The sequence below is a fragment of the Bombina bombina genome, chromosome 6 (genome assembly GCF_027579735.1).
Source record: "Bombina bombina isolate aBomBom1 chromosome 6, aBomBom1.pri, whole genome shotgun sequence".
Classification (NCBI taxonomy): domain Eukaryota; kingdom Metazoa; phylum Chordata; class Amphibia; order Anura; family Bombinatoridae; genus Bombina; species Bombina bombina.
In genome coordinates this window covers 710,625,527-710,645,800 of record NC_069504.1, presented here as the reverse complement: position 1 = coordinate 710,645,800, position 20,274 = coordinate 710,625,527, and the positions used below count along the sequence as shown (strand labels likewise).

The following is a 20,274-nucleotide window of genomic DNA, read 5'->3' as shown; positions in this document are numbered from 1 at the left end:
TAAATTGTCTTAAAAATACAGACTCTAGTTGAATTTAGACTCGCCTGTGCTGTAATTGTATGACTACCGTGAAATAAACCTGCAATTTATACTTTAGTTGTTACATTGTTTTCGTCTAAAAATTGCTTTAGTGTTTAAAGGAATTTTGCATAAAACGATAGATTCTTCAAGCTCATTTCCCACACTGAACTCACAATGTTTATTTGTATTAAATTATAAAACAGTTTGAGGACACTGCAAGGAACCACTAGGCTGTTTTAATTAAAAACATATTTGTGTTTTTATTGGAGTGGCTGCGGACCCCTATTTCACCTTCACAGACTGTAAAGGTATTTAAGCTATGCGAGTAGAGGGTAAATGAGTAAAACACATATAGGCTATGAGTCACCCCCCTTCCCAACAAGGTGTGTGACTATAATAAACTTTCATTGTGCAGCATGACTCTGGGAGGGACCACTTAGTCTATGTCACATCTTGTGTTATTAGGCTCCTCCCAGTATGGGTGGATTTGAAGATGTTTAAAAATCACACCACTTCTAACCCCACCCTCCATATATGTGACTGGGGAAAAAGTAATTTTTCAAATACACACTAGGGTATCCCACACATACATTTTGTTATTGGACACAGTACTGTTTGCATCAGTACTGCAGCTTCTCCATCAATAGAGACAGCACTAACAGGGGATCTGCAGAAATTAGGCTTCTTTTTACATCATGAGACTTGCAATATTCTTAGCATCTGTAGTGCTGGTTTGCCTTTTAGAAATTACATCTGCAAAGCCAGGTAAGGATTTATTTTTTAAGCTATTTACTGGATGCTATAAATTCTATGTAGGTAAATCATGTGCATTTTTATTATTAATATATGGGTGTTTCCTATGTGTATTAAATTGTAATTCCATCCAGTTAGAAGTTTAATATCATTCTATTCCATTTATATTATATACTTGTATGGTGAGTTTATTTTATTTATATATATATATATATATATATATATACACTGGTTGTATGCAGTCATTGCTGCTTATTACATTTAATGTATAATATAGGATATAGCATGTCTAGTTGATATCAAGCTTGGATAATAGAAGTAATGCAATTTTGAGTTTAAATGAGGACACTGATCAGTATGGCTGTTAATCATAGTTCGATTTAATATAATGGATCAAAAATTAAGATATTAAAACACTATTTTCAAAGGATGAGTACGTAATATGATGTTGGTTGGTCAATCAATTTTGACTAGTAATGGATACAGTTTAGTTATTTTTCATTGAATTAAACTTTATATATGTTTCTTATGCTAGTTATCAAGAAATATCACATTGGTTTGTAAATGGATGAAATTCAGTATCTTATGACATTAAGGTGTACTATATTGGGCTGGTTCATATACTCTTACGCCTATGATATGATGATCTATGATCACACTATAGGGCCTGCGTATATATTTACTCAGCAACTGGGTTAAATAAGGTTTTTTCGTCAGACTCAGGTAGTGACTTGTAATTATTTTAATGTGCTAATATGACAGGTAGGTACTGCACCGGTGTGAGCGTTTTCGGACAAGCCACGCCCAGTTCCTGGTAGGTCATGAATGGGCTGCTATTTTAAGGTACCTTATTGGATAAAAGAGCTATCTGCCGATCGCGAGCCCCCACCTCTTGTCCAATAACAACTCATACTGGGCGCGGTTTAAGTGAGAGTTTGGACAAATGAGCGTGTTCTATTTGTGGTACATTCCCACCCCACGGCGTGGCGGGAACACTCCTCCCTGTAGTTAGGTGGGAACCCGTTGGTTACGTCTTTAGCAACCAGTAAACGCTCCTTATAAGTGGAAATATGTTAAACTGTATGAGGCAAGGGGCAGGGCGTGTCATTTATCGATAAGAAAGCACGCACTGACTTATCGATAAATGACATTTACCAACGAAAATGGTCCATACCAACGGTTTTCCATAAATATTAGTTCCGTATTTTTATTTTTCGTATGTTATGCAAATGAATCAGTTTGTAAGAAGAGAATATGGCAGACGAATTCAGACACTGGGACTCCTATTATTATCCAGAAAAGTTGAAGTTCTCTTTAACAGTCCTCACTAGGAACTTTATTATTATTTTTTTTTTTTTACCTCACTAAAATTTCCATTTGATTGTTTATCATGTCATTATTAAAGGGGCAGTCTACATCAGAATTTTTATTGTTTAAAAGATAGATAATCCCTTTATTATCCATTCCCCAGTCTTGCACAAGCACAACTACTTTTTACCACCTTGTATCTAAACCTCTTCTGGTTCTGATGGCCCCTGATCACATGGCTATTATCTATTGACTTGCATTTCAGCCAATTAGTGCTGTCAGCCATAACTACCCAGACCTGAGCACAGTTATCTATATGGCTCACATGAACTAGCAGTTCCTGTTGTAAAAAGCATGTGATAAGAAGCTGTCTTTAGTAGCTTAGAAACAGGCAGACATTTAGAGGTTTGGATGTTTTAAACAATGCTGGTTGTACAAAGCTGGGGAATGGGTAGTAAAGGTGTTATCTATCTTTTTAAACTAACAATTAGTGTTGACTGTCCCTTTAATTTAAAGGGACATAGTCAATTCTATGGCCCACACTATTTGTATTTCATTATACAAATATTAATGTCACAAGTCATGTCCCTCTCCACCAATAGAGCTGTTGGTGTGAAACTATTAACATATCTTTAGGCAAACAAATATTTTAATCATTTTGTATACCATTTTCATGTGCCCTGAATAGCAAACTGAGTCCACAAATTAATTATCCAAAAAATCAATTGACACTTAATGACATTAACAAAGACTTTGTGACTTATTGCCACATTGTGAATAGTGGCTGTTACATTCTAATAATTCTATAAAACCTTATTAAGCTTTAAAATTTTATGGTGCTGCAATCTCATATTATTTGTTTTTTTAAAGCAGCTGGAATATTTATTAATATTAACCACACCTTAGTTTCACTTATCTGCAGTAACCCATCCCCCTTATGTGATTGAAACTTATACCTACCATTTTCCTTTTCACTCACCCACATACCGTATGTTGCAGAATTATAGACATGGGTTTCCTTTCCCTGACACAATCTAACTTTATTATTTGTGTGTATATAAATATATATACACCCATATAATTCATTATCAACTCATTTCTTTATAATACCGTAATATATGAAAGATTATTGTTCTTAATTGAGTCTATTGTTGATAGCTATTATATTGTAATATCTGTATTTTAGAAGATTTATAGTCGGATTTTAGTGGAGCATTAATAAAGTAAAATGTGTGTATTACTTGTACGGGTACCTTAGGGAATTAGTGATCCAATATATGTATAATATATAATTTCCCCTTTTATTAATTCATTTTTACATTGATAGATCTTTGGGATGAGGGTGCCTAATCCTCTGGGGATGGTGAGGGGGTGGTAACTAAATAATGAAAATCAGGTTTTCATTATGTCGATATGGGAGTTTCTATTTCTACATTTTTAAAGGAACAATAAACCTAACATTTTTCTTTCATGACTCAGGTAGAGAGTACAATTTTTAGACGCGAGGCATCTATGTGCAGCCACCAATCAGCAGCTGCTATTGAGCCTATCTTGATATGCCTTTCAGCAAAGGATATCAAGAGAATGAAGCAACTTAGATAATAGAAGGAAATTAGAAAGTTGTTTAACATTGCATGCTCTTTCTAAATCATGAAATAAATAAATTGGGATTCATGTCCCTTTAAAGGGACAGTAAACTTACATACTAATGTTATATAATTCTGCACATAGTGCAGAATTATATAACATTAGATTACCGGCACATTTATGCTTTCAATTATTTCAGAAATTGTATGTAAAAAACACATTTTACCAGAACGCTGCTCCTCGCTCTATTGTGTGGGTCTGGTTTTTACACGGCGCATCGCGGCAACACTGTCTAGTCACAATGTGCCTGGTCGCACCATTAAAATGAATGTAGCTCGCTCCTGCTCTGGTCTAGTAGCGGGAGCGCACTACATTCATTTTAATGGCGCGACCGGGCACACTGTCTAGTCACAGAGTGCCCGGTCGCAATGCGCTGTGTAAAAACCAGACCCGTTCAGTAGAGCAAGGAGCGGCGTTCTCGTAAAATGAGGTTTTTACATACAATTTCTCTGAAATAATTGAAAGTATAAATGTGCCAGTAAGCTAATCTTATATAATTCTACACTATGTGCCGAATTATATTACATTAGTATGTAAGTTTATTACCCCTTTAACATAAGATACTTGAGGATTGATAAAGAAGTGAACAACTTTACAGAACAACTGCAATCTTCCCCATTTTTTATCATCTTTTTCTCCAGAATAATTAATTCAGGATAAAGTTTATGCATAGACAAATTACCACACAGTTAATGTTTAACCCAAATGTTTTATGGTACAGGGTGTTTTAGTGAAATGCAAAAAATGTGATTATCATATTTTAAGTAATTCATACCATATGGTGGCCTAATACAGTTGATAATTTCTATCATTGATAATTTATTTTTCCTGAACTACCAATACAATTAAAGCAGTTGTCCTTTTTTAGCCACTTAGGGCTAGTTTCCATTGATGTGGTAAAGTGCAGAAACTGCTGATAAAAACATGTATCTACATTAAAGTGAATGTCAATTTTGATGCTAAAGTGCCCGGTTTTTAAAAGTTTGATTAAAAACAGGGGCACTTTAATTCATCAAAATTTACATTTCACTCCTGTTGAGGGAAAAAAACTTACCTTTTTAATCTTCACAGCAACTCCAGCTTCTTCTGGTCGTTGCAAGCCATTTCTGACATCAGAAATGATGGATAGGTCATCCTCCAATCACGGCTTTCCCCCCGGGGGAATCAGTGTCTGATTCAACGCCGTCATTGGAGGAAGCTGGATTCCTCATTTTAGACCCAGGAAGAGGCTTTGCGACGGGCGGAGGAAGCTGGAGCTGCTGTAAAGATTAAAAGCTAAGAAAAAGTTAGCTTTTTGACATTGATTTCAATTTATATATAGTTTGCTTTATATTCTTTCATTTAATTTGTATTTATACATTAGCTACATTTTCTTTGCTTCTGTATAATGCAAGAAGTGAATTAACTGTGTATCAAGTTTAATCTGATAATACAAAAAAAAAGCTTTTGCTGGATTATATTTGTTTGCCAGATCCGATTTATTTTGATATTCTAATCCTCTTTATTGCACGTTTCTGTTTATAATTTAAAATCCTACAAGAAGTGCAATGTCACTTTGACCTTTCCCTACTAAGCATTACTTTTTAGAATAATATTGGAGTGTTCTTGTAAAATGCATGACACTGAATCCATACAATTTGAAGAATGACCAATTCTCAAAAGTAAAGCATGTGATATTTTTGCAGATTATTCACACAATTCTCATATGATGGGGAAAATGTAATTAAATGTTTTAGAATTAATGGTTGAAATGTCACAATGACCCCTGAATTATTTTTTTGTGCATAAGTAGCTGCAATGATTATTGTTCAATAATAAATGTGACATCTTGATTGTGAGACATTCTAGTATCTTCTTTATAAAATGTGTACACCACCCTCCTATATGGCAGGATTTCCTTCCTTCCACAATGTACATTGTCTCCTTAAAGGGCCATTATACACTCATTTTTTCTTTGCATAAATGTTTTGTAGATTATCTATTTATAAAGCCCATAAAGTTTTTTTTTTTTTGTTTTTTTTAATGTATAGTTTTGCTTATTTTTAAATAACATTGCTCTGATTTTCAGACTCCTAACCAAGCCCCAAAGTTTTATTTGAATACCGTCAGCTACCTTCTCCAGCTTGCTCCTGTTTGTGTAAAGGGTCTTTTCATATGCAAAAGAAGGGGGAGGGGGAGTGTCTTATTTTCCATTTGCAGTGGGCTTTTCAGCTAACCTTTTCAACAGAGCTAAACTGAGAGCTTCTAAGTAAGTTTTTAAACAGTTTTATACTGGATTTTTATATCAGTATCTGTGCAATTATTCTTTATAGTAGTGCCTATTACATGCAGTTATATGAAAATGAGTGTATACTGTCCCTTTAATTGAAGTATTGCTGACGTTTCTATCATAATTCTGGATACATGCCATTGCTTAGCAACCTCAGCTAAAACTACTATAGTACACTGTTATAAATGTAGTTATAGTGTAAAGCAGAGGCAAAATTGTAAGTCTGACTCAAACATACATTTTATATTTTCATCCAGTGCCAACACAAAAAATGTCTCATTTCATGGGACTGAATTAGGCACGAACGCCCATAAGGCCCATGTGAAATATGAACTGAGACTGCCAAGCTTTTGTATGTTGACAGAATCTCCTGCTCTCTAATCCTTGTGACAGCTGTTTAATAAAGTGTTAGCAGACTTTTTTTTTTTTTTTAATTTTATTTAATATAAAGTAAAATTACTTTTTTTTTTTTTTTTTTTTTGTTTTTTTTTTGTTCCTCTTACTGAAACTGGTTTCTGAGATCTGCCTTTTTTGAATAATGAGAATGTTGTAATTGTTTTTTTTTTATTTATTTGCTGGAAAGTTTCTCAGGAATGTAGTCATGCGGAGTGTCACATTCCTTGGGGGTATTTCCTATGATATGATCTCATCATTTTTTTTTTTTTTCTTTTTCTTACCTGGTTTCCCTCAATCAACTTGAACTATTTTATGTTCCCATGACAACCCCATAATCATAAGACACCTGAATGAGTTGTTCACATCATAAGATTTTAAGTCATGCTACATCTATTTATTAACATGTATTACATGTGTGGTGTGTACTATTTTGCAGTTTTTTTTTCTTTAGCAGCTTCCATGTACGTAAATGGCACAATGTAAACCACTATCCAGTTTCCTGTTTCTTATATATTGCTGCAATTTGTACTTCCAATGTACAGTACTTGCAAAATGATTGTGAAGTTCCAGTACGTGAGCCCTGTGGAATGTGAATCATACATTCTATATTTCAATGCATGATTACATTTCTTTCCTGTTCGTAAAGGTCATAAGCTTCTTCTGAAGGCACATGCACTACTCCTCCCTAAACTTATTTGAAACCTTCTGCAGTTGGCCCTTAGCCTTTCATACGTATAATGGTGTGATTTTCTAACTCCTCCTTGTTACACACCCTTCTAGGCTTGGAACAAACCTATAGGCCACTAAATTCACTACAGATTAAAAGATCTCTTCAGTGAGAAAAAAAAAATGTTTTAATTCCTGTGTTACTCTTAAGTACCTGTTGAAAATGTATTTGAAACTTGCTACTATCCAGAATATGGAGAAGCCACCCAAATACTTAAAGGGACACTGAACCCAAATGTTTTCTTTCGTGATTCAGATAGAGCATGCAATTTTAAGCAACTTTCTAGTTTACTCCTATTATCACATTTTTCTTCGTTCTCTTGCTATCTTTATTTGAAAAGCAAGAATCTAAGTTTAAATGCCGGCCCATTTTTGGTTAACAACCTGTAAACTGGTGCTGTCCAGGGCTCTGAACCAAAATTGACTGGCTACTTAGCTTATGCCTTCTTTTTCAAATAAAGATAGCAAGAGAAACACTGATAATAGGAGTAAATTAGAAAGTTGCTTCAAATTGTCTGCTGTATCTGAATTACAAAAGAAAAAAATTGGGTTCAGTGTCCCTTTTAATTAGGGTAGAGGGAGTGATTTTATATAGGGGCAAGTGTAGAATAATCAAACAAATTTAAGACCAACAATTATAATTGGAAGAGCTCTGCATTTGGAATTGAAGAGATTTACTTGGCTGGATAGTTTCTGAATCCTTAAAGGGACATGAAACCCAAAACATTTTTTTTTTTTCATGATTCAGATAGAGAATACAATTTAAAAAACTTTCCAGTTTCATTATCTTGTTACCCTTTGTTGAAGCTGCAATGGATTACTGGGAGCTAGTTAACACATTGGATGAGCCAATATGATGAGGCATATAAGTGCAGCCACCAATCAGCAGTTCATAAGCCTACCTGGGTATCCTATTAACAAATTCTATCAAGAGTACAAAGCAAATTAGAGAATAGAAGTAAATTGGAAAGTTGTTCAGAATCACATGCGCTATCTGAATCATGAAATAATAATAAAAAAATTAAAAAAAATGTCCCTTTTTTTTAATGTTTCAGCAGTCTCTTGCCGCCAAACCATTAATATGATCAAATATTGTCCGTTTTAGTAAGTGTCAAAGTCAAACCAAAAAATGTAATTTAGTAAATCATCCTGTTTGTATGATGTGCATTTCTATTAAGAATGTTTATGTACATGTTGTAAATATTTACAGAAATTGTATTTTTATATATACTGTATTGATAAGTGTGTTAGCTTTTTTTTTTTTTTTTTTTGAGTCATGGCTAGGGATGGCAAAGGTTTCGCTACATTCGAAAAATGAAACAAATTTTAACACGTTTGTTAGTTTTGAATGTTTGTACAACATTCTAACATTTGTTTAAATAGTATTTCTAATGCTTTCTTTAAATGTTTGAATTATGCAATATTCGAAATAGAAACATTCAAATATATATATTTGTATCAATTTACTAAATTCCCTACTACATGAACTATTTAACTTCTGAATAGTATTTGTTAAATCGAATGTTGCATTCGAAAATTCAAATGTGGACATTCAATTTAATTATCAACATTTGAAAGGGACATTCGAAAACTGTAAATAGCATGCGATTTATAGAATTTTTAAGAATATTCGTTCTTATGAACATTTGATTACGTAAATTAAATTACTACAATAACATTCTAATATAAACACATTCACCCATTCCTAGTTATGGCAAAGAAACACAGAAAATTTGCCCCTACAAATATCGCTTTATTGGCATCCTATAATTAATCCTATATCCTTCTTCCTTTTTTTTTTTTTTTTTTTTTTTCTCCTGTCTAAAGAGCTCTGTCAACCTAAAACACTTCCTTTTCTATTTATTCCAGGAACTAAATGTGAAAAAAATGAGTTCCAGTGTGGGGATGGAAAGTGCATACCCTATAAGTGGGTTTGTGATGGCAGTCCAGAGTGCAGGGATGGATCAGATGAATTCCAGGAGACATGCAGTAAGTCATTTATTATAGTAATATTAATAGAAATAATCTTTAACCCTGTGGTTGTACAGTGTGTTGTTGTCCCCTCTGACATCTAAGGGGTTTAAGAAAGGCTAAAAAAAAAAAAGATATATGCACCTGTTAACTGCCAAACTCTGAAGTGTTTTTTTTTTTTTTTCTTTCTTTCTTTCCAAAAAAACGAATGCATATCATTTAAACAAAAATGTTTTTTAAATGGCTCTCAAGTACAAGAAACAATGTTCTTTTTCTGCACAGGATCGGTATCCTGCAGGCCTGATGAGTTTAGCTGTGGTGGAAGATTAAATCGTTGTATCCCTATGGCCTGGAAATGTGATTCAATGGAAGATTGTGAAAATGGTTCAGATGAGAAGGACTGTTGTAAGTATTTATTTATATTTTACAATTTTCTTATGATTTTTTTGGTAAGGTCTGTTTTTAAATTTCTTTAGTCAAATCATTATTTAAGGTATTAGATTACAGTTATAAGTAAAGTATACATTGCAGAATCTGATGAGCAGCAAATATGTTTTAGTGAAGCAGGAGGGATTTGCATCTCTGTGAGAGAAACATAAATGCTTTGTGTTCCATATATCGTGTGTGTGCGTAAATAATTTTAAACATTTGTATTCAATTTCTTGACCTTTCTTAGCTCCTAAGATGTGCGCTGATAATGAGTTCCAGTGCCGCAGTGGGAGGTGCATATCCCTGTCATTTGTGTGTGATGCATACAGGGACTGTGAAGATAACAGTGATGAAGAATCTTGCCCAGCTCCTACCTGTAACCCAGCGTATTTCCAGTGTAATGACAATGGCCACTGTATCCCTAAGCTTTGGACCTGTGATGGGGACCCAGATTGTGACGATGGCTCTGATGAGGCTCACTGTGAAGGGCGGGAGCCCATTAAAACTGACAAACCATGTTCCCCACTTGAGTTCCATTGTGGAAGTGGAGAGTGTATTCATTTGACCTGGAAATGTGATGGGGGTAGTGACTGCAAGGATGGCTCAGATGAAAAAGATTGTGGTAAGTTTTTACCACAGGATCCAAAGTACTGTACTGTAAATTAGTGCTCTATTATGTGTGTTAGTATTTTTCAGTCCAACTGAGTGATGTAAATCAGTTTTAATTCAATACTTGCTTCTCTTTCAGCTAAACCTACGTGCCGCCCAGATGAATTCCAGTGTAATGATGGAACGTGTATTCATGGTAGCCGAGAGTGTGATGGAGAGTACGACTGTAAAGATCTCAGTGATGAAGAGAAATGTTCGAACCGTAAGTATCACTGTGCAAACATTTACAGCTATATTATCGCCAATTTAGTCAGGAATATTATGTGTGTGTATGTATGTTAAATTATATTTTAGTCTTGTTCTTTACCTCCTACTAAAAAAAGTTGTGGTTTTTTTTTTACCAGAGACAAAATGTGAAGGCCCAAACAAGTTCAAATGCCGCAGCGGAGAGTGTATCAATATGGACAAAGTCTGCAACAGGCAGAGAGACTGCAGGGACTGGTCAGATGAACCCCTCAAGGAATGCCGTAAGTTGTTTTTTTGTTGTTTTTTTTTTAACATAATGTATTTTAAAAGCAGCCAACTATATCCAGTTCTCCTATTTTTGTTATTCGTTTCCTAACTGCAGTAGCTTTGAACTGCATCTAGCAAAAGGATCTCTGCCCATTATTGACAAATGTTCTGTTCTCTTTCCCAGGTGTAAATGAATGTTTAAAAAACAATGGTGGCTGTTCACAAATATGTAAAGACCTTAAACTCGGCTACGAATGTTTATGTTCTGAGGGATACCGACTGGTGGATACAAAACATTGTGAAGGTATTCCATTTTTTTATTTATTTAACAAAGAAAACAGGAAATATGAGAATTTATCCTTTTCAGTAGAAGAGGTTCTTGTTCACTTAACACAGTATGTTTTTGTGTTTAATACTGAAACAATTTTAACTTATATTTTGGAAAAAAAAATATAAATATCCAAATATGCTATCCAATTTTCCTCAGGGTCACATTTCAGACTCCTAATCCTCGAATAGGCAAATAGTAAAACAGTTTAAATAGGTCAGGATGACTAGAAAGTTAGTAAAATTGTTTTGTGGGGGTAAATATAAGAAATGTATATTCTGAAGGAAAACCGGGAGCTCTATTCTATGCTAAGGCTAGCATGGGGACTGTACAAGAAAGCTCCAGTTTGTCAGTTGCCCTACACTAACGCTTTCTCTGAATATAGTGTACCAGTTGTAAAAATGCCATTACACAAGCATATTTAAAAAAAAAAAAATGAAGCTTGTATTTTTCTCTTCTTTCTATAACAAGATCAATTTAAACTACATCCACATATCCATTTGTGTGTTTGTTTTTTCTCTTTATCTCTCACAATGTTTGTGTTTTTACCTCTGCACATAATACAATAAAACTGTAGCTATAGGAACATGTATGTCATTACTACATTGTATTTTTTTTTTTTTTTTTTATTATTGTATGCATTTCTCCTCCATAGATATTGATGAATGTGAAAATCCAGATACTTGCAGTCAAATCTGTATCAATTTGGATGGAAGCTACAAGTGTGAATGCAAGGATGGCTACCAAATGGATCTTGTGACCAGATCCTGTAAATCCATTGGTATGTTTAAATTCAACAATTTTAAACTAAAATGGCTATATTTTATAAAAACGCATGTTTATGCATATATGTGTGTGTAAAATAATATATATAAATATATATCTCACATGGGAAACATTACTAGTTCAAATAAGTATTAAAATAGGAAAAGCCAAATCTATTTCCTATCTGTTTTATCTCTAGCTATCATTTTATATAGATGTATGTGATCTAAACATATTTGCAGGTTAAACATATAGTGTCTGTTTTGTATAATCTGTTATCTGTATTAGCCTAAAACAGAATTGTTTTTACAAATGCCCTAAGAATTGTCTTGAAAAAAATCTCTACAACTTGTTTTTTTTTTTTAAAGGATCTGGTGCTTATTTGTTCTTCACTAACCGTCATGAAGTAAGAAAGATGACTCTGGACAGAAGAGAATACACAAGCTTTATTCCACAGCTGAAAAATGTGGTGGCTTTGGATATGGAGATAGCCAGTAACAAAATTTACTGGTCTGATCTGACTCAGAGAAAGATCTACAGGTAAAAGTCATTCTGTGAACAAAATCCTTTTGCTACCTAAAACCTAATGTTGCCATTTTCACTCCATACATTTTCTATCACTCCCTTGATACATTTAAATAATTTTGTTCTTGTTGGCTTTATTTATTAAATATTTTTCATGTACCACTTGCACCTCAGATAAATGGCTTTTTTCTGATCTTAGTTGTCTTTCTGTCCCCACACAGTGCTATGATGGACAAGGCAAATAACTTTTCTCACCACGCTACAGTGATTGATCATGAAATCAAATCTCCAGATGGCATAGCCGTGGATTGGGTTCATGGCAACATATATTGGACAGATTCTTCTATTCAAACCATTTCAGTAGCCAAAACAGAAGGGATAAAGAGGAAAACACTGTTCAGTGATGGACTGACAAAGCCAAGGGATATTGTAGTAGATCCCTCTCAAGGGTAGGTGAAACAGGCATCCTGTAGAGATTCTACTGTGATATCCTTTAACTTGTATACAGTACAGGAATTAGGATTACTGATATTGTGCCTACAGAGATCTAAAGAAGGACCGGTCACTTAGAACAAGAACAATGAGCTGAAATGTGATTTGAAATCCTGTGTCTCATCATCATCTTACTTTTTATGTTATAGATTCATGTACTGGACCGACTGGGGTCTTCCAGCCAAAATTGAAAAAGGGGGTTTGAATGGCATGGACAGGCAATCTTTGGTTGTAGATGGCATTGAATGGCCCAATGGCATTACTTTGGGTGAGCAACTTCAAAGTTCTATATTTACCCATCCCTAGATTTGTTTTAAATGTATACTCTGTGCGTTTGCTCGCATGCATGATGTGTGCATGTTGACCTTTTTGTTTGCTTGTATAAGTAGCACTTGTTTAATCTACTTGCTGTAAACTAAAATTTTAACTTTTCTGTCCACAGACTTAATCAATCAGCGGTTGTATTGGGTGGACACAAAGCTTCACTCAATTTCCAGTATTGATGTTACTGGAGACAATAGGAGGACTGTCATAGTAGATGAAGAGCACCTGTCACACCCTTTTGCAGTTACTATATTTGAGGTAATTTACATGCCAGTTCGGGCAGCCTTTTTGTAAAAATGCATATTTATATATCTAATGGTATTGTGATCTGGTTTAGCATTATGATTAGAAATAACAAAACATTGTACTTAAAGGGACATTAAACCCCACAATTTTCTTTCATAATTCAGGCAGAGAATACAATTTTAAACAACATTTCAATTGACTTCTATTATTTAATTTGCTTCATTATTTAGATAGCCTTAGTTAAAGAAATAACAATGCACACGGGTGAGCCAATCACATGAGGCATCTATGTACAGCCACCAATCAGAAGCTACTGAGCCTTTCTAGATATGCTTTTCAGGAAATAATATTAAGAGAATGAAGCAAATTAGATAATAGAAGTAAATTAGAAAGTTGTTTAAAATAGTATTCTCTATCTGAATCATGAGATAAAAAAATTGGGGTTTAATGTCCCTTTAATACACCATTCCCTAATTAAGAATATTTGGGCCACTTTTTAAAAAAACGAATCGACAAACAATATAAATAAATGATAATAAAAATAGTAAGCAAGCTGCTCAAAATCTTAGTAACCTGCTGTTACTAAACCAAAATGAAAAAAAATATATATATATATATTTTTTTTTTTATAGTATTGCTGGTAAATTTTGAGCATTGCCCACTATTTTGTTATACATAACTTATATATCAATGATTATACACTTTATTTTTATTTTTATTTTTTTTAGGATCTTGTGTACTGGACAGACATAGACAATGAAGCCATATTTAGTGCTAACAGGTTGACTGGTCGAGATATTATGAAAGTGGCAGAAAATCTAATGTCTCCTGAGGATATTGTTTTATATCACAGTCTGATGCAGCCTAAAGGTACGAGACTGATTTAGTGGTTCTGTACAAAAAGTTTAACCTCTCAGTTTTACCTATTTTTTTTTTTTATTTTTAATCTCCCTTTAAAGATGATTTGCTTTTGTAAACGAGCGCAGTTGTCTCTTTTCTGCTTATAAATTCATTGGAAATGTATTAACTTTCTTGCATTGATCATAATTGTGCAAACGTATCCTATCAATCTGCAACACAGTAACCACTGATGGGTGTTTGTTTAGCCCATATATTGTATTGTAACCTCACGTGGGCTTAAAATATCCTTATATCAGTGTTTGTTTGATTTATAAAAAGTATGATTTGTCCATTATTTTCTTTAGGAAAGTGAAATCAAGATTACAACTATTTTAAAACTTAAATAGACTGTATAGCATTTGTATTTGTTCAATACTCAGATTATTATAAGACATAATTGATGCTCTACCTATGTTTGAATATATTTTTGATTGTTAAATGTATTTTTTAATAGCCGACAACTGGTGTGAATCCCACCCTCTGGGAAATGGAGGATGTGAATACCTGTGCTTGCCAGCCCCCCAAATCTCACGGCATTCGCCTAAATTCACATGCGCGTGTCCTGATGGGATGCATCTCGGCTTAGATATGAGGAGCTGTGTGAATGGTATGTTGTATTCATTAATCACATTGTTTGACCTTGTGTCATTTTCTTGCCTTTCTTTTTGTACAGTAATTTAAAGGCTTATTTGTTATTAAAAAAAAAAATAAAAAAAAAATTGAATTTCAAAATCGCCTGCAGAAAAAAATCACAAAAAAAAACTCCTTTGCAGAAAGTGAAAAAAGTTCTGCCTCTGGGTGTGTGATAGCAATATGAGATATGTAATCCTTTATTTTCCCAGAATCAATTACTCCAGAGGCCTCTCTCACCACTTCTTTGGCTAAGACTACAGCAGCAAATGCAAATCCAACTACGACCCCAAGGAGTACTACGCTTTCCAAGATTACTACTGCTGCAAGAATGTCGTCTTCTACTATCAATGTACAACAGACCTCAACAGCAAAATCGGTTACAACCACCCATCAAAAAAGGATCACATACCGAACACCTGAGCTAAATACTCAGGAGCTGATGACGCGATCACATGAAGGTATATACACCACCTGTCATTGTTATAAATTGTGTGGGGATTTCTCGTTTTATTATATTAGAATAAGGTAAACGGAATCATGTTTATATTTTTATAAAAGTAAAATATTGTTGTGGTAGTTTACTTAACTAATATTAGGGATTGAATATGTTAACCCTTTGAGTGCTAAATACTTCCCACCTGGGTGCTAATATAAGGGTTTTTTTACAGACCCCCCCCCCCCAAGACTTACTTATTAGGTGATTACCTTTCCAACAGTGGGTCTTGGGGGTCTGTAGCTGCTTAGATGCCTGAGATACAGGCTTCTAAGCAGCATGCCCCCTCCTCCTATACTTAACATTGTTAAGTATAGATAAAGTTGCGCGGTGACGTCATCATGTAAATCCCCGACGATGCCTGTCACTCTACAGGCACGATCGCCGGGGTAGGAGCAGTTAGGGGCCCCCAGATCTCCCTCAAGGTGGGAGATTGCTCATGTCGGCTCTGAGCTGTCATTAGCACCAGAGTGAGAAACTCTGTGACGGCTCAGAGCCGTCATTAGCACTCAAAGGGTTAAAGATTTGCTATTATCCATGAAGTAGGCAAAAATGACAATATTTGAATGATTGACTGTTTTGCTGGTAATTTCAATCTCTTTGTAGTGAGTTTTCTAAGCATAGGAAAAAAACAATTACAGGAGAACTAACTATAGGTTAATGAGGAAAAAAACGACATGCTTATGAGAGTCTGATAATCTTTCTATTTTATTTTTCAGTTCGTAATGGCCTTTCAGCAGGCTCAGATACCCAAAGTACCCACTCTAGCCCCACTGCTCTGTACATAGTCATTCCTATCGGTGAGTTTTTTTTGTTTTGTTTTTTAATATTACCAGGAGCAATGCTTATTTCCTTGAAACGCTAATAGTCTGTATTGGCTTAACTGTTATTTCTTTATTTCAGTTCTAGTAAGGCAACTTAGTCTGGTAGACTATTTTGCTTCAAGCGTGCTTGCTGTATTTTAATATTTAATCCTAAAGTCACAAAAGATTGATTTAAAGGGACATTAAACCCACATTTTTTTCTTTAATGGTTCAGATAGAGAATACCATTTTTAACAACTTTCTAATTTACTTCTATTATCTAATTTGCTTCATTCTCTTGATAATCTTTCCTGAAAAGCATATCTAGATAGGCTCAGTAGCTTCTGATTGGTGGCCGCACATATTTGCCTTATGTGATTGGCTCATTCATGTGCATTGCTATTTCTATAACAAAGGATATCTAAAGAATGAAGCAAATTAGATAATAGAACTAAATTTGAATGTTGTTTAAAATTGTATTCTCTGTCTGAATCATGAAAAAATGTTTGGGTTTAATGTCCCTTTAAGGTTTATTTTATTTGTGCTTTGTATATATTGGCCATAAAGTACTAAAGTACATATGCATATTGAATTTTTTTTTAAAGTTAAAGAGAGAATTAAACTAATTTTGGTTGATTGCATTCACAGTTCTGCTTTGCTTATGTGCCTTTGGTGGCTTTCTCCTGTGGAGAAACTGGAGACTGAAAAACACAAACAGCATTCACTTTGACAATCCTGTGTATCAGAAAACAACAGAGGATGATGAGATCCACATCTGTCGGACTCAGGAAGGATACACCTACCCATCGGTAATACCTCAGCTTATAGCCCGGTCCTTAAATATGGTTCTTCACAACATTTAAAGGGACAGTAAACACTTCAAGATTGTAATATAAAATGCTTAATTATGCATATGAAAACTGAAAGAGTACATGGCCGGCTTCACAGGACTAACTTTGCCACATTTCTCATCCTAATTTGCCGTTTGTAATGGTATCTTTATTCTTACACCAAACAATTGAGATTTTGTTAACACAATGGCAGTAGCAAGCCCTGTCCTCTCCAGATTTAAGCTCAGATTCCAAATAAGGAAAGCGGTGGGTAGATTTTGACAGTTGAAAAACAGTTGCCACAAACTAGGTGTTATCCTGTTCTAATATAGTTCAGACGCTGCTGGCAAGTTAATGTGTTAGTAAAATACTGCAGAAAGAAATGTAATCGTAGGGTGTTTTTACTGTCCCTAAAACTGAACTAATCTGATGATTAGAACTGTTTGACAATTTGTCTATTTGTTGATCTGGCACAAATTACCCTTTTCCTGTTATTTATTACTGTTGTGCATTATTATTTTATTTCATGAATTTTTTTTATTTTTTTATTCTACAGAAACAAATGGTGAGCTTGGAAGATGACATTGCTTGAACATTTTCTAACCACTCTGTGCCTATCAACCAAACCCTGCTGCTTGCATCATTCAAGGGCAACAATACCAAAACCAAACCACCAATATATATATATTATTTTTTTATAGAACTATAATTGTTTTCTTACCTCCGTCCAAATCTCCTTTTATCTGTGAAACTTAGTCTGAAGTTTTTCTTTTTGTATTTTTTTTTTCTTTTCTTGGACTATTCCACAACCTAATATCACCTATAATGGCCAGAGACTGTAGTTATTTTTTGTTGGTGGTGTTGCTGTTGTTATTTATGAAGATACTTATTGGTTAATGAAGTTGTGCCATATTTTGTTCCTATTTGCACCTCTTCAAATACTGAAATTGCACATGAAGGAGAAAATGAATGAGGGGCTTTATTAGGGATCAGAAAAGACATATGTTTAAAAAAAAAAAAAGAAATACAACAAACCACTTTATTAAAGAAAAAAGGAAAGACGCACTGGGAGGGACTATGAAGGACTAAATAATCCTATTTGGGTTTATATTTTGTTTTGTTTTAAAAGCACAAAACTCTAACACTAAAGCGCTATACTCTGAACTGGAGGAAAACGAGGAGCAGCAAATGCAAAAACTTTATAGACTTGTGGATGTTGATTTGTCTTCAGGGCATCGGATATGTTTACTACCTTGGAGGTTTTCACCTCTGCATTGGAATTACTAAGCCATAATGCCTTTATTCAATGTAGCAAGCCACACAATGCCAGGAATCGCACACAAGTGCCTACTCCACCATCCTCATCCTGTTCCTCACTTTCCATTTATCTGTTACCCTCCCTTTGCACCTCTTGCTCACTGCGTTTAAGTTAATGCCTGTGCACAACCGTATATTCCCCCCCCCTTTACTGCTTTAAAAATGTCAGCCTTTGTTGTTCACTTGCTTATATTAGACTGGGTATGACGGCTGGAATGATAAATTAAACATAGAAAGTAATGCCTATTTTTATTCTGGGTTGTTTTAAAAATCTACAATTTTACCTATTGTGTGCAGCTCAACCAAATATCCAACGTACCTATTGATAGCAGCTGCCTTATATTGTAAATGGCATAATATCTTTCTAATTTCAATTACTTGAAATACCAGATTTTTATCATTGTTACATGGTTGCTAATGAGATTTTAGATTCTACATGTAGAAAGAATATGTATATAGTTTCTTGCTCTAGTATTTGTATGCTTTATTAATGACTAAAAAAAAAAAAATCTTCATAATGAAGGCACACCTCTTTCAACATTTTCAGTAGATGTGTATATGTATGTGTATGTATGTGTGTATATATATATATATATATATATATATATATATATATATATATATACATACATACATACATACATACACACACACTGTATCTATATCACTTGTTTGTTTCTCTACTATGAAGATTTTTTTTTAATTGGTCTATTAAAGGTTATTGAACTTGTATAGCAATCATTCATTTTTATTGCTGCGGTATTGAAATTGAAAATCCCTGCCTGAACCTGTGAAACATTTATTATAGCTTTTTTTTTTTCCCACCACTCTTTTTGTAAAATTTTGTAAATGTTTTTTTCCTTTTTTTTTCCTTCTTTGTTTTTTATAAATAGCTTTTGTTTTTTGCTATTTTGTTTTCTTTGCACTTTTCTGCTTTGTTGTCAATTTTTGATTTGTCATTTTGGGTAAAGTTTAATATATAAATTTATTTATTTCAAAAATGTTTGTTGCATTATTATTTTATTGCTAGTTGTTATAATACTGTACATAAGCGTATTGTAGTGAGCCTCTTACTGCAGAGACCACAATCACCTAGTATTATTTTAAAGATTTTCAAACACAATTCACTCTGTGGCAGAGATAGGATCACATGTTTTAAAAATTAGTGAAGACAGAATCCAGGCGTTTTTAAGAGAGAGAAATAAAAAAAATCTGCTTTTAGAGATACAAATGGGAAATAAATTCCTGCTACAAAAGTGACAATGAAAATTGGTGAGGCGCATGTGGTTGCCCACTACTGCTTTAAACAGGGGTTCGTTTAAAAATTCTAGAGCTATTATACAGTGAGGGAAAAAATTATTTGTTCCCCTACTGATTTTGTATGTTTGCCCACTGACAAAGAAATGATCAGTCCTATAATTTTAAAAGGGACACTCAATCAAAATTAACCTTTCATTATTGAGAGAGAGCATGCAATTTTAAACAACTTTCCAATTCACTTCCATATACACAATATCTACATAGTCTTTTTATATTTAAACTTTTTGAGTCACCAGCTCCTACTGAGCATGTGTAATAAGCGTGTATGCATTTGTGAATGACTTCTGTCACATGGTACGTGTATGCATTTGTGATTGGCTGTCACATGGTACAAGGGGAGTGGAAAAAGACAGATTTTTTTTTCTGACAATTTTAAAAAGTTATTACTCATTTGAAGTTCAGACTAAGTGCTATTGCATTGTCTTGTTACCTTGCATTTATTGATTATGCAAATCTATGTTGACTGGTCCTTTAAATGGTAGGTTTATTTGAACAGTGAGACAGAATAACCAAAAAATCCAGAAAAATGCATTTCAAACAAGTTATAAATTGATTTGCATTTTAATGAGTGAAATAAGTATATGATCCCCTATCGATCAGCAAGATTTCTGGCTCCCAAACGAGCTGAGATTAGGAGCACTCTCTTAAAATGAAAT

At 34.0% G+C, this 20,274-nt stretch overlaps 1 protein-coding gene across 1 annotated transcript; it reads left to right on the top strand.

Annotated features, from left to right (window-relative positions):
• Positions 1-576: 576 nt before the first annotated feature.
• Positions 577-19,299, top strand: LDLR (low density lipoprotein receptor). The gene is made up of 18 exons (XM_053717883.1): positions 577-786; positions 8,990-9,109; positions 9,374-9,496; positions 9,768-10,142; positions 10,269-10,391; positions 10,534-10,656; positions 10,827-10,946; positions 11,626-11,751; positions 12,104-12,275; positions 12,482-12,709; positions 12,902-13,020; positions 13,195-13,334; positions 14,051-14,192; positions 14,677-14,829; positions 15,065-15,313; positions 16,068-16,148; positions 16,800-16,960; positions 17,538-19,299. The coding sequence occupies exons 1-18, from the start codon at positions 717-719 to the stop codon at positions 17,571-17,573; spliced, it is 2,661 nt and encodes an 886-aa protein (XP_053573858.1). The 5' UTR covers positions 577-716; the 3' UTR covers positions 17,574-19,299.
• The last annotated feature ends 975 nt before the right edge of the window (positions 19,300-20,274 follow it).